Source organism: Oncorhynchus masou, chromosome 30 (assembly GCF_036934945.1).
Source record: "Oncorhynchus masou masou isolate Uvic2021 chromosome 30, UVic_Omas_1.1, whole genome shotgun sequence".
NCBI lineage: Eukaryota > Metazoa > Chordata > Actinopteri > Salmoniformes > Salmonidae > Oncorhynchus > Oncorhynchus masou.
Genome location: NC_088241.1, coordinates 25,671,005 through 25,686,071, shown reverse-complemented (window position 1 = coordinate 25,686,071; position 15,067 = coordinate 25,671,005). Strand labels below are relative to the sequence as shown.

General features: G+C 42.4%; 1 protein-coding gene, 1 long non-coding RNA gene and 1 other non-coding gene across 3 annotated transcripts; 2 read left to right on the top strand and 1 right to left on the bottom strand.

Moving 5' to 3' along the window:
- Positions 1-844: 844 nt before the first annotated feature.
- Positions 845-900, bottom strand: LOC135523249 (U7 small nuclear RNA). Its single transcript, XR_010452816.1, has one exon. It is a non-coding gene; the product is annotated as a U7 small nuclear RNA (small nuclear RNA).
- A 641-nt stretch (positions 901-1,541) lies between these two features.
- On the top strand, positions 1,542-6,373 carry LOC135522430 (triosephosphate isomerase B-like). The gene is made up of 7 exons (XM_064948667.1): positions 1,542-1,739; positions 3,701-3,824; positions 3,994-4,078; positions 4,362-4,494; positions 5,034-5,119; positions 5,382-5,469; positions 5,691-6,373. The coding sequence occupies exons 1-7, from the start codon at positions 1,631-1,633 to the stop codon at positions 5,807-5,809; spliced, it is 744 nt and encodes a 247-aa protein (XP_064804739.1). The 5' UTR covers positions 1,542-1,630; the 3' UTR covers positions 5,810-6,373.
- A 6,726-nt stretch (positions 6,374-13,099) lies between these two features.
- On the top strand, positions 13,100-14,995 carry LOC135523127 (uncharacterized). The gene is made up of 2 exons (XR_010452778.1): positions 13,100-13,323; positions 13,777-14,995. It is a non-coding gene; the product is annotated as an uncharacterized LOC135523127 (long non-coding RNA).
- Positions 14,996-15,067: the final 72 nt, after the last annotated feature.

The window sequence follows — 15,067 nt, the reverse complement described above, 5'->3', positions numbered from 1 at the left end:
ATTGATATTCTTCAAGAATTAGTAGCCATTATAATTATAGATTAACACCACAGCTGTGTCAGAAGTGGGATAGGGATGACCTGTAAGGGCCATCGAAAGCACGGACGGGCGTGCTTGGGCCCTGAAAGATGGCGAAGCACAAGGACTTGCTTCCCGTTCAGTTGAGGTAGGTAACCAATCTGACCTTTCTAAAAACCGATTAACGCTCCCCGAACTTAACCCAATAATAGCAATCTCGTCAAGGGGTTCTGATCTCTTGGCGTAACTAATAGTTAAAGTATTGGATTGACATCACTGAGTGTTCAAACCTACATCAGGATTACTACCCCATGATTTAAAAAATTGTATTTAAACTTTATTTAACTAGGCAAGTCAGTTAATAAGAACAAATTATTATTTACAATGGCCTAACCATCCAAACCCTCCCCTAACGACGCCGGAGAAATTGTGCCCGCCCTATGGGACTCCTGATCACGGCCAGTTGTGATTTTACAACCCTGGATCGAAACCGGGCCTGTAGTGACGCATCTAGCATGGCGATGCAGTGCCTTAGACAGCTGCATAAACCTGGTGGATCGAGCCCTGAATGCTGAGTGGCTGACAGCCTTGGCACGGTATATCAGACGAATACCAGGGGTATGACAACATTTAGTTGTACTACTCTAATTACGTTGGTAACCAGTTTCTAATAGCAATAAGGCACCTCTGAGGTTTGTTGTATATGGCCACTTTCCCACAACCCCTCGGGTCTTATTGCGTAAATCTACACTCTCTGTGTACAATACACTCCCTATACAATCTGTAACAGAAGAGACAAATGTTCCATTAACTTTCTACAGAGTTAGGGGGCTTCTTCAATTGAAGACGCCTACTTGACAAATACTAAAAGAGCAAGTTTTCCATAATTTCTTAACAGTCACAAGCGCTCTTGTAAATTTACAGTGAGTGTTTGTGTCAGAGTTAGCTCCTATCAGGCGTACAAAAAAATATGTTTCAGTTACTAACATATTATGTGATAAATATGTCGTAATGTTACTCAATATGGCTTGCTTTGTTGTGTAAAAAAAGTTATTTTAAGTCAGATTGCGGGAAATATAAGGCGAAATGCATTTTGGGTATGCAAAGTAAAGATAGAAATGCTAGCCAATCAAAGCGCTGAATTCTCTCAGCTTTCTTGCGTGAGAATGGATTCGTTCGTTTTAGCAGGCCCCGCTCGCCGTCTGATCGGAATGGCCATTTTATTTGAGATAGCCGGACATTTTTTCAGTGGGTGCTCTGTGGGAATGTTCGACATGTTTTCAATGTATTTCATCCCCATGTACTGAAACATGAATATTATTTTCACGCTTAAAACAAAGATAGCCTAATTTGAAGAACATCCATTTTTTTTGAAAATGTTGGCTGTACTCTTTATTTTACTGAAATAAAAGGCTGACATTGTACATAAGGAAACGCTATTCTGGGCGTGTCTCTGTAAACCAATAGAACAAACTGAGAGGTTGGGTTACGTGGCCCATGATGATAAATACAGTGACTTGCGCCGGGGTCGTTGCTCTTCTCCCCGAAGTAGGTCCGCCTGATAAGAATCCAGCTCAGTTCTAAGGCCGAGAAACAACCTTATACTGCAAATATGTCCAGAAAATTCTTCGTTGGTGGTAACTGGAAGATGAATGGCGACAAGGCAAGCCTTGGCGAACTCATCAAAACCCTGAACTCTGCCAAGCTCGACCCCAACACCGGTGCGTGGTTCTGTGTGGCTTCTGTGCTTTTAATGTCTGACTCGTGTAGTAGGCTTGAGTTGATCTTTGAAATGGTGTAACTTGTCGCATTGGGTTCCTGGTGTAGCCTATCCAGTCGCACCGCACACTTGCATTGTGAAATTAGACTTTTGTAAGGTAAATTGTTTTAGCTCTCCATCAAGAGAAGGGGGGGAAAAGCGTGAAACTAAGGTTAGGGAAGGTCATTTTTTTGGTATCAGTGCACGAATCAATGGGTGGCAAGCCAAGCTGTACTCCGGTAGGTCCCATTTCATTGCCATTTTCACAATGGTTTTAAATTATAGGATACCCTGACACTAATGTTTACATAATTATGATGCGATCTATGCGATGGTGACAATTTGTGGAGAATACATAGGCATATGCCTATTTTGGTACTGAAGCCCCCTATAATCATTTGTAACCGGTGAACTCCATTGTCAAGGGATTTTTAACCAGTATTTTAAACTGAACTAGGATAGAAGAACATGACTTGCTAAATGGATTTTCGTTGACAGTGGGCGTACGTTCCGAACAGCACGTAGCCACAACAGTCTGGCGCAAGCGAGGGGCGGAATGTCTGTTTTGTTCTTTAATGCATTATAATGATCCATTCGATCGCGAGCCCTGTTTTAATAACTACCAGGAGGACCAAGAGTGGATATCATTGCACCATCACAATACTGTAATTTAGAAATGCATATTCTACCGTTAGACCCGAATTCATTTATGCGCAACATACTAATTGTGTTAACCAATAAGAGTTCCCCACTCCGCCAGAGAGAATGGCGGAAACACCAAGATCGTGCATTTCCAAACTGCCACAGAGGCGTATGCCCTGATTGCATGTTTGCATTTGAACACACACGTTCAAGAACAGGCTACAAGTACTTAGTCTGGTTTTGTGTCGTTTTTGTAGGATACATGGGCGTTATCTGCTGCACCTCGGAGTGCGCCGAAGGACACGTTATGTCCGCGTAGTAACCTACATCTGTCTACAGCCTCGGACTTTACCCCACAGAAAGAGCCACCCCTCACAACTCTAGCTAATCTACATAGTACAACTTTACTGACGCGTGAAAGCAGACGACTGAAGCTCGCGTATTGCTTTTCCCACGTCTCTTTCTATAAATGTAAAGTCAATGGCAAGTCACTTCTTCCCTAGGCCATTTGTATGAACCTGCAGAGTATTAAAAAAATGTATCCTGTGGTTGACCTTTAAATTTAAGGTCCAGTTCGACCCCAGCAGAATTTTACCACATGAGTGACCTTTGTGAGCTGAGTTCTAGTGACCTTTTGGAGGTTGAACTAGGACCTTTTTGCAGTGGGGGACTGAATCTTGGCAGGGATAAATTACCTTTGCAGAGGGAATAGTGAATGTGTGGGTTTAATATAGACACACTTAACCCCAAGATATAGTTACAGTGCTAATATCAGTGTCTGGCCTACTGTACCCCACAACACTGGGGATATCCCACTTGTACAGTGTGTACTAATGCTGCAAACTCTGGTATTGGACTGTATAACCAACACGGGCTCAAATAGGCCTAATCATTCTGATTGATAGTCCTTGTTCTGTACACTTAAGTGAATAGTAGAGTGAGCCACTACATGGAGTTGTCACCACTCGAAGGAACGCCTTTCCCACGGACACTAGATGTCACCGACAATCGCTGTGTGCACTTCCTATTTCAGTGTCTAAAGAAATATGACTGTTTCATGGGTGTCCATGGAAGCATCAAGGGGCAAATCTTAACTTCCACTTAGAATTTTCACTTAGTCTCACACATTGACATCATTGCATGACTAAGTAAAAAAATTCAACTGAAGTGGAATTTAGGATTTCAACTCTAAGAATATTAACTGGTCGGTCTGTTATTCCAACCCTGAGAATAGTGGTCAGTGCATGACCGTGTTGGTTCTCTCTCTCTCTCTGCTTGCAGAGGTGGTCTGCGGCGCCCCGTCAATCTACCTTGAGTTCGCCAGGGCCAAGCTGGACCCTAAGATCGGAGTGGCCGCTCAGAACTGCTACAAGGTCAAGGGGGGTGCCTTCACCGGGGAGATCAGGTAATGGACCTGCCCTGTAACTGCGGATGCTAGTGTCTTCAGGACACTATTGCTTTACTGAACCAACCCTGCAGGCGGACTGTACTTTGTGTGCTAATCTCTTTTACTCACATGCTCTTTCTTTTTCCGTTCTCTCACTTCCTTTATGGCCCCTCTCTCTCCTACTCAGCCCTGCGATGATCAAGGACGTTGGCGTGCACTGGGTGATCCTGGGCCACTCTGAGAGGCGCTGGGTCTTTGGAGAGACTGATGAGGTAAATGGCTTATTTGGTCGAGTGCTGGTGTTTATGAATGTGTAGTCTCGGGAGGTGGCAGCAGACTATCACAAGAACAGGGCCATGACACAGTATTGGATTATGTCTCTTTCAACAGTGAATTGACCTTGAAAAGAACAATTTGAGGAGCAGTGACAAATCTATGCGTCATAATTTTAATCTCCATTTTACACTCAAGGTGGTCCTCAAGTAGAGGAAATGTGTAAAATATGACAATAAATGAACAACCTGTCTGATCGGATAACTGTTTGTGTCCTGACAGCTTATTGGTCAGAAGTGCGCCCACGCCCTGGAGAATGGCCTGGGTGTCATTGCCTGCATCGGTGAGAAGCTGGACGAGAGGGAAGCTGGCATCACAGAGAAGGTCATCAACGCACAGACGAAGCACTTCGCAGGTATTGTCACTGAAATCACTGCTTCATAATGAGTGTGTTACACAAAACCACAGATTCTCCTCAGGCGTACACATATTATCAGAGCCTGTAATCCGTGTGTTAGAGTGCTGATCTAGCATCAGTTTTGCATTTTATATATTTGAAAATGGGCCCTGAACTTTACAATGCACAGAGAAGAGTTAAACATGTCAAGAACCATGACAATAATATATAACAATCGTATAACCTGCAAAGGCCTCTTTGTATCTGGAAAGTAAGCAATAAATTCCAAATACTGTATGTACCCTGTATTACTTTGTAGCGATTCTAACATCGTTGAATGTAGTAATACTACTGCTGCGTGAATACATCCTATTGGTAAAGGGATAGTGTGCCCGCCACAGACATGATTGGGACTTTCAGTGTGATTAATTAGTTTTCCTTTTTGTTAACAACTTGGTTACATCCAGCGTGTCCATGATGGCACTGTCCATTTTGAGTTCTCCTTTTTGATTAATGTGAATGCAGTACTGTATTCATTATGTCAATTCTGTTTGCAGACAACATTAAGGACTGGTCCAAGGTTGTTCTGGCCTATGAGCCCGTGTGGGCCATCGGCACCGGCAAGACCGCATCCCCCGCCCAGGTAAGTGTTTCTTCTATTGTCATCATTACTATTGTATGACCGCAATGGAAAGAACCTGGGACGGATGGGGACGTGTGATTAAAAGCCTGAATCTCTTTATACTGCATATATTCAGTCTGGACTAGAGCAGAATGTGTTGTCCATTTGAGATGCATCACTAAATTGAAGGCTAAAGTCAGAGCTTACTGGACTTTGGAACCCATATTCATGGTTTTATATCAATCTCTTTTTTTCCTTATCTTTTCTTATCTTTGTCTCTCAGGCCCAGGACGTTCATGACAAACTGAGGCAGTGGGTCAAGGCCCATGTGTCTGAGGCAGTGGCCAACTCTGTCAGGATAATCTATGGAGGTGAGACCCAACTCCTATGCTTCACACACTTTAAACACACTTACGCTGTTCACGCCACAACCACAAATGGGGATTAATAGGTTTTGTCATTGCATAGCTAATCTAATTCAAGTCATGGGCATGCAGTGGTAGGGGCATACAGTGGTCTCTTCACCCCCCCCCCCCACTCTGTCCCTCATCACTCCATTCCTCACTCATATCTGTCTGTTCTCTCTCCTCAGGTTCCGTGACAGGTGGCACCTGCAAGGAGCTGGGAGGCATGAAGGATGTGGACGGTTTCCTGGTTGGCGGCGCTGCACTCAAGCCAGAGTTCGTTGACATCATCAACGCCAAGCAATAAAAACCCTGAAGTGGCCAGACCATATTTGTCCATATTTGAGGCCAACTCCATTCAGACGAAACCTGAGCCATTATCCTCAAAACTCAGCACTTAGAACCCCCTTCCCTTAGCCTTTTTTAAAAATTATATATATTTGTGTGATGTCTTTACCTCTTTCTTTTTTTTGGTTTAATGTTTCAAAGAAAAGGAACAGTTTGACACGCATACTATACAGCAGTGAAAGGTGTTAGTTCCACTGAGTTCTTTTTGTACTACCCTCCACTACTGTTTTTTAAAGGGACTGTGCTTGACCACACCATCCTGGATGGAACAACAACCCATGCCTTTACTTGAAAGTTTACAAACTTTTATGTATACAGTGTCAAAACTAGCAATCAGATTCACTTGTCTTTGTACTACAGATGACTCTTTGTGTAATTTATGTTTTGGGTCTTATCCCTTCCCATAGAACACATGATCCGCTCTCTCATTGGCTACTCGGTCAAGAGGGAGGTGTCCATTACATGTCCACCATGTTTTGTTAGGGGGGGCTGACTGTTGTTGTAATAAAAGGTTTAGAGACTAGTTGTGTCCTGTTTTTATTGTGTTATTGACACACAGCACATGATCTTGAATACTAGCAGGCTGCATTCCTACCTTTGTGTAAAGCCAGTCAGTACTTCGGTAATGTGATGCCAAATTCCTGAGAGTTCATGTAGATAATGGTGCAATTCATATCATGTCCACTAGGCCATGCCCAATCACCAACATCATCAAACAAAATTGATTTTCTCTTCTGTAGCATTCTTTGGCAGTGGAGATGTTTCAAAAGGTCAAGTGCTATCCTCTTTTCCTATGTGGCTTCTTCTCTCCTTACATTGAACTGTGAAGCTGTCAAGTGAGGTTTAAGTCACAGGGTAAGGAAAAAAGCAACGAATAGGAACACAGCCTTCTTCAGCATTCCCTACACAATGCTGAACTCCTTATGACAATCCCACCATGTACAAATCTGGCAACAGAGGCATGAATGAATCTACTTAATAAATATTGATGATTTGATTAGTGGGAAGTAAGGTTAGGAGACAGAGCAGCATAGGAGGCTGCTGAGGGGAGGCTCATAATGGCTGCAATAGAGCAAAAGGGAATGGCATCAAACACTTACAAACCATGTATTTGATACCATTCCACACCAGTCATTACCGAGAGCCCCTTCTCCCAAATTAAGGTGCCACCAACCTCCTGTCCCTTACAACAGATATGCTCAACAGTTCTGCGCTGCTCCATGAAGCACAAGAAGTATGAATGCCCTGACTTCTGCAGAGGCTGTATTACAGTAAATGTTGTATGTTTCACATGTTGCCTGGATTGACGCATGCTGTAATGCAACTTGTATGATAAAATGAGACGTTTGCTTTGCGTTGAACCCAGCCATGCATGCGGTAATACAAAGTGATAGGGACACGTATCGGACTCAATGCCTGCCTGATGAGTGCCTCACATTGTGACACATAAAAATATATAATAATGGATTTTTTTCCACCACTATATGCAATGCGTGTAATTGGAAACTCGCCAACTAATGTAGCTATTGATAGCTATGGTAAAAGGACCATTTTCCTGAGATGATGGCCAATTGATTGCCACATAACATATGAGGTGTAGGCAAAGCATGGCCAATGATTTAGTTGCTGCAGGGTGAGGGTGGAATTATACCTAGTGTGGCTGCTGTGGTTGCAGCTCTAGTTCATATTACTTGAGAAAAGAGGAGAAATGAAACAGAAAAGGGTTGATCCAAATTATAGTAATTTTTTGAACAGACGTTTAAAACAACATGCACACACAGGAGGAAATCAAAATCCAAAACCACACCATAAAAAAGCATCTCTGTATATAAAAAATATATTTTTTATATAATAGTATGGTATTATACAACACATACAGAACTCACATTTTATTAATTCAGTCTGAGCAGCACATCTGTCCAGTGAGGAAAAAATGAGGAGCAGAGCTTTCTGTGGTGGGAAAATACGGAATGTAGGAGTTGGTAATGTTCTCCAGTTGCACCGTAATTGGCTCAGTGTTCTGTCACTCATGGGGACACGACATCACTGCAAAATCTACGGGAGAGCTAAAAAATTCAAGTCCATTGGGTGCTGCCATAGAGTTACATTAGAAGGTCATTGGCCACAGATAAAATTACGTCAAATCACGTTATATCTACAATAGCTTTGATTGGACTGATCATGTCAACTTCATACTTTCAACATTTTTGCTAGCAATCTAGCAGTTATCATCATGAATCAAGTCAACTATCTAATGGCAAATCCTTTTCATATGAAGAGAAATGATAGATAAAACATATCGGTGCTCATTGGCCATTGGACATAGACATTACACAACAAGTTATAAATCGCAAATTCAACAATGAGTGGTTTGGAAGTTCAAGAGAACTGGGAATTCGGGAAAAAAAGCGAGATCCGATTGGGAAAATACATTTTGAACGGTGATTCAAATTGTAATTCCGTGTCTGGAACTCAGGCCTCTTTCTAGAGCTCTGACCTGAAGATCACTAATATCATGATGCAACTTTGTTTTTTTTCCAGGGTTCCCAGTTGTCTTGAAAGCACCATAAATCCAGAGAATGCCAGACTTTGATGAAAAAGTTTGATGACAAAATTTTCCCATTTAGGACCCAGCCGCGCCACCTTCCTGTTCAAAGTGAGCACAACACAATAAGGAGAGTCCAAAAATGTCCTGTATGCTGCTGCATAAATGATGCAATATGCCAGGGAGATAGTATTACTTTCATAGCTACAGTATACATAAGTGTATGTTGTGTAGTAAGCTGTTAGTAGCCCATGTGCCTCACCGTAATAATTTGGTACCTTTTACCCCCATAATTTAGCATACTGTTCTGACTTGGTGGTGCACATGTAGCCTATAGCCTGTTTTAGAGAAATGTCATCATTGAATATTGTAAGAGCTTTCATTGTCTGTTTATATGCCCCCTTTATCTATCCTACGGTTCTGACTTGGTGTACGGGGAGAATACTGTAAGAATGGCACATGTTCTGAATTCTGTCGCTGTACATTTCAAATGTGCTGAACAAATAGTTACATTGATTGTGTCAGTCCTAGCTCGCTCATGAATGTCTTAATCTAAATTACGGATTGCCTCTTGTCCGCTCGTTGTCCCCTTATGCCATAATTACATCTCAATTGTCAGTAGAAACCACATTTGTTTAAGCAAATCAGCCATATCAGCTATGTTTTTTTTTAAGTTGGTAAATGAGGTTGAATGAACTGTTTCGCAGTGGAAGGTGTTGGGACCGCTTTATGTAGGCCCTAACAGTTTGTGGGCACCGTTTGTCACCGTTATAGTCCAATTAATGTATTGTTTAGTGTTGTGTAGTGGCTAAACAATTTTTTTGAGAATGCTAAATCAAGATTTCCAGTTGAAGTCGCAAGTTTACATACACCTTAGCCAAATACATTTAAACTCAGTTTTTCACAATTCCTGACATTTAATCCTAGTTAAAAGTCCCTGTCTTAGGTCAGTTAGGATCACCACTTTATTTTAAGAATGTGAAATGTCAGAATAATAGTAGAGAGAATGATTTATTTCAGCGTTTATTTCTTTCATCACATTCCCAGTGGGTCAGAAGTTTACCTATACTCAATTAGTATTTGGTAGCATTGCCTTTAAAATGTTTAACTTGGGTCAAACTTTTCGGGTAGCTTTCCACAAGCTTCCCACAATAATTTGGGTGAATTTTGGCCCATTCCTCCTGACAGAGCTGGTGTAACAGAGTCGCACTCACTTTTTCAGTTCTGCCCACAAATTTTCCCCTTTTTACTCCAAACATAGCGATGGCCATTATGGCCAAACAGTTCTATTTTTGTTTCATCAGACCAGAGGACATTTCTCCAAAAAGTATGACATTTGTCCTCATGTGCAGTTGCAAACCGTAGCCTGGCTTTTTTTATGGCGGTTTTGGAGCAGTGGCTTCTTCCTTGCTGAGCGGTCTTTCAGGTTATGTCGATATAGGACTCGTTTTACTGTGGATATAAATACTTTTGTACCTGTTTTCTCCAGCATCTTCACAAGGTCCTTTGATGTTGTTCTGGGATTGATTTGCACTTTTCGCACCAAATAACGCATCTCCTCCTGAGTGGTGTGAAGGCTGCGTGGTCCCATGGTGTTTATATTTGCATACTATTGTTTGTACAGATGAACGTGGTATTTGGAAATTCAGGCATTTGGAAATTGCTTCCAAGGATGAACCAGACTTGTGGAGGTCTACAAGTTAGTTTGTTAACAAGAAATTTGTGGAGTGGTTGAAAAACGAGTTTTAATGACTCCAACCTAAGTGAATGTAAACTTCCGACTTCAACGGTACATGCTAAAATCGTTACTGATTATAATCAATGTGGGATGGCGCAAATCTTAGAGATGTAATTATGAAGCGCTCTTCTCCAGAGGGGAAACATGGAGCGGGGAACATGAAAATTCCGGAAAACGATAAATGTTACCACAAACTTTGCGATGGAAAAGATATGCTGTTTCCTGGGAACAGAGGTTTTAAATACATTTTTTGTATATCTTCACAAGCCATGACCCTCCAGTCAAACTCGTGGGAGGGCAGCAAGATGCTGACGTCTTTCCCTTGAAGGATCTTGGTCTTCAGGCAGTTAGATAATATGGATCACCCCTCATAACGAGCCGTGCATCAACAGAGCTCAAGGTGCCAAGGAGGGACTGGATAGCCGCCAACACTGGGTCGCGTATCGGCAACAGGAGCCCGGTGTAGACGGTGGACGTAGGCGGAGCGGCGGTGTTGCAGCGGAGGAACAAGGACCAGCCGATTGTGTAGAATTGCAGGAAATAAACTTTAAACCTGCTAAATGGTCCCTCCACCAACAAGAGGGGTGTGAATAGTTTGGGTCATGAACAGTGCTTGCGCAGGATGTTCCCCAATGCTGGATGGGTGACCTGAGTGAAAAAGTTTGGGAATCCCTGCTATATCGCACAGTAATAGGCTACCCATACTGTCAAATATTTGACATAAGCTACCAGTCTATTTACTGTGTTCTGTAATCATTTGCAGTAATTATGTTACCGGCAAAGGACTGTGTCCGTTTCTGAAAGAGAAAATAATGGCAAATGGTTGTGCACCTGTTAGTGAATGTTTCAATTCAACATTGGGGGCTTTCCCCCAATCTAAATATGATGGAGTGCCCGTGAATTCTTAAACATTGTCCAGGGCAAACTACAACAAAAATTTACTTACTGTACTTACAGTAGCATACATAGAGGCCTACTTCAATGTAAAACATAAACTGTTCACCTTTTAAATTCGAATGTATATTGTGCCATTGGCTTCCCTGAAAACAGGTACTGACAGGAGGAGCAATATGATTCTGTTAGGGGTGGTCACACTGGATGGGGATGGTGATGGTGATGGTGATGGAAGCTTTGGTGGTCCACACAATGAAGAAGCAGGTGTCCCTTCCAGTGATGTGGTGCTGACCTTGCACCTGGTGCCAGCAAGACCCTCCCTCCCTGATATAGAAATCCTTCGACTTCACGGCCTCTTCAATGGTAAGGTCCCTTGCACCATAGGGACACTTGACCTCCACCACTACTGTGACCCCCCGGTGTGGCACCCAGGATCCCAGACCTAAAGGAACCTGTGACCTAAAGCCCTGACTTCTGCATATCCATCCCTGTAGTCATTTGAATGCCTTGATGCCCTCCTCTTCATTATCTGTGGCCCACCTTACAGACAACAGCCCATCCAACGACTGATCTGAGGACCTTTTTTAGCAGCAACGGAGTTAAGCGCTTGGCTCTAACCACTGCTCCATAATTGCTGGCCGTCAACCTCCCTCTCCTCATAGTGTGCCAGTTGGGGTTGGTGCGCTGTCCAACTGTTGCCTGCCGTATAGCCTCCTACTGCTTCGCTGTGTAACGGCTGTCATCGGTGGAAGAAGAAGAGGACCAAGGTGCAGCGTGTTATGTGTCCATATCTTTTAATCAAGAACTTGAACACAGAACAAAAAACAATACACCGAAAACAGTTCTGGCTGGTGCAGACACACAACAGAAAACAGAAAACAATCACCCACGAAACACAATAGAAAACAGGCTACCTAAATATTGTTCTCAATCAGGAACAACAATTGACAGCTGCCTCTGATTGAGAACCATACCAGGCCAAACACAGAAATAGCAAATTATAGAAAAACTAACATAGACAACCCACCCAACTTACGCCCTGACCATACTAAAACAAAGACATAACAAAAGAACTAAGGTCAGAACGTGACACGCTGACAGCGCCATGCCAGCAAGGGTGCCTGCATGCCCCAGGTGCCCTTGTTTTTTTAACAATGTCCGGTACAGACAGGTTGACAGGGAGGGAAGCTGTTGTTCTGGCTCAGGTTCCAGGAGACATGTTGTCCCACTGAACCTGCCCCGGAGACGGTTCCTTGGCCACTGAAGATCCTCCTGTGAGCTCTCGCGACAGAGGGTTGTTGTCTTCAACCGGGTTACAGATCTTCCACTGACTGCACCTGGTTGGGCACAGCTGTCTTCCTCAACACGCATTCCACATCCATATGGCCGTTATTGTGAACCACTAAAATATGCTGTATGGCTAGGGCTGTTGCGGTGACCATATTACTGCCACACTGGCGGTCACGAGTCATGAAGGCAGTCAAATTCCATGTGACAATTTAGTCAGGGTAATTAGGATTCTCAAAGCTCTGATGCTGCTGATGATCATTATTAGCCTACCAAACAAATTTAACCAATCTACACTCTTACATTATTCTTCTGTAATGTATTATTTTTTATTTAACTCGGCAGGTCAGTTAAGAACAAATTCTTATTTACAATGACGGCCTACCCCGGCCAAACTCTAACCCACCTGTGCACCACCCTATGGGACTCCCAATCACGGCCAGTTGGGATACAGCCTGTAATCAAACCAGGGTCTGTCGTGACGCCTCTAGCACTGAGATGCTGTGCCTTAGACCGCTGCGCCAATCTATCAATAGATTATAGATTTTCTCAAAATATGTTAAATAGCATAGTCTATATAGTTATAAACATGTATAGTTATATAGTTATTAAATAGTTTTGTCTTTCTCTTAATTTTTTTCTGGGAGCATGAATTATTACTCAATCCAATTTCAATTTAATAATACAATTTTCATATCTTATTTCAGTTTATCCCATTTCAGAGTGCTCGACGGGACTTTTATTTAGAAAATCGTGAGAGAGAAACACGTGACCGGAAGTAAGAACCTCACTGTTTTGTTTATGTTACTTGGGGTAGCTACTCGACTAGCATTCCTCAAAATGTCAAAAATAGAGTTGCTGAGATTGTTTCTCAACGAAAGATTGACAGCTGCTGCTGATGAGATATTTGGGACAATTGAAAAGACAATTATAGAGTACCAGGAAGAAGTTTCCCGCACGAAAGAGGAGAACAGCCGTCTACGGGGGATGCTAAGGTTACAAAAAACAGGTTTGTGACTTTTTACAACGTTTATGGGCACTAGATACTTAGTTTATACAGCTTTGATAGTACTGCATCTAGCTACTACAGATTGGTGTGAAGCTCATTAATATTTGCCATTCTGACTCAAATTGCAATCCCAGCATTGCCCCTTGGATTCTCAAGAACTAATTCAACTAGCTACCTGCATTCTACATGTTTTGTCAGACCCCCAAAAGATGCAGGTTTGCCTGGCCTGCTTCAACTCGGCATGCTCACTATGCTGTAGGTTTTACAAAAGTAAGAATCAAAAGACAATCTTGTGCATGGGGTGGGAGGACGCATAAGCCATGAGTGGCAGGTGCTCGAATCCCGGCTGTGGTTTGAATCCAGACTTGGTGTGTCTTTGTTTTCTACTTATTACTGCTTATATGTATTGCTTTCATCATGTAATTTGATATTTTTTGATCCATTCTCCCTCAGACCCCCAGCCGCTGACTGTCTCTGACGAGGATCTTCCCCCTGAGCAGCAACACTGTGAGCAGCAGTGGAGCCCTAGTCTGGAACCGGATGGTCCGGAGGCCACACAGATTAAAAAGGAGCAGGAGGAACTCCGGACCAGTCGGAGGGAAGAGCAACTTCAATGGCTAGAGTCTGGTACCAAAGACTTCACATTCAGTCCTTCCTGTTTGAAAAGTAACTATGATCCGATTCAGAACCCAACTCATTCATCACATCTTCACCAAGTACAAAGTGAGGAAAGCCGAGAGAACCCAACTCATTCATCACATCTTGACCAAATACAAAGTGAGACAAACAGTGAGAACCCAAGTCAGTCCTCATACCTTCACCAAATAGAAAGCGAGGAAGACGGAGAGAACCCAGCAGCTCAGTCCTCATATCTTTACCAAATACAAAGTCAGGAAAACCGAGAGAAACCATGGCAATGCCGTGTTTGTGACAAATGTTTCAGCAATATTCATCATCTGAAAGCGCATGTGAGGAGTCACACAGGGGAGAGACCATATAAGTGTCCTATATGTAGAAAATGCTTTATGACAACAAGCGCATTGAATAGGCATCAGACAATTCACACTGACGGAAAACCGTTTAGGTGTAATTATTGTGGCAAATCCTTCAAATGGATGAACTCCCTTGGAAGGCACATAAGGATTACCCACGAGAGGGAGAATATATGACAGCACTTTGTGTGGGGAAAGGGCAACTGTTGTTATGAAAAAGTTACATCCTGATGCTTTTTATTCTATTGCCATATAATATTATAATATGCCATATGCTATTGCCATATAATTACACTATAACAAAATAGAACACTATGTTATGTTTAATTATAGGATATCTATGGCTATTTTGTGTGTGTTGTCTTTTACATGTTTGTAACCACTTTCCCATCGACTGCAGATGGAAATATGTCTTGATCAATGTGCGTTGTCTTTGTCAAATAAATCAAATAAGGTCAAGATTTAGAGGCGTATCTTGCACCTGTCTGTGCATAAAGATTGTTTTTGTCATGTTCCTATGGTGTAATGTCATGTCATATCTGTTTTGACCATTTCCTCCAGTGATCACAAGATCCAAGACATTTTCCATATGCCTACATTACTGTCCTTTTTTTTATACCTCAGTGATCTTTCTAATGTGCACACCTGATGGCAAAAAAATAAATAATCAACACACCAAATCTGTTGCCATACTCTTATCCCTACTTAGCTATTTGATGCCATTGAAAAAACATGTTCAATAATTAAAGCAT

What these genes read in the sequence shown, in the direction of transcription:
- LOC135522430 (XM_064948667.1), top strand. Translation starts at nt 1,631, where the DNA reads ATGTCCAGAAAATTCTTCGTTGGTGGTAACTGGAAGATGAATGGCGAC. An exon ending in GCCTTCACCGGGGAGATCAG is followed by an intron (nt 3,825 to 3,993) that starts GTAATGGACCTG and finishes TCTCCTACTCAG; the next exon opens with CCCTGCGATGATCAAGGACG. An exon ending in TCTTTGGAGAGACTGATGAG is followed by an intron (nt 4,079 to 4,361) that starts GTAAATGGCTTA and finishes GTGTCCTGACAG; the next exon opens with CTTATTGGTCAGAAGTGCGC.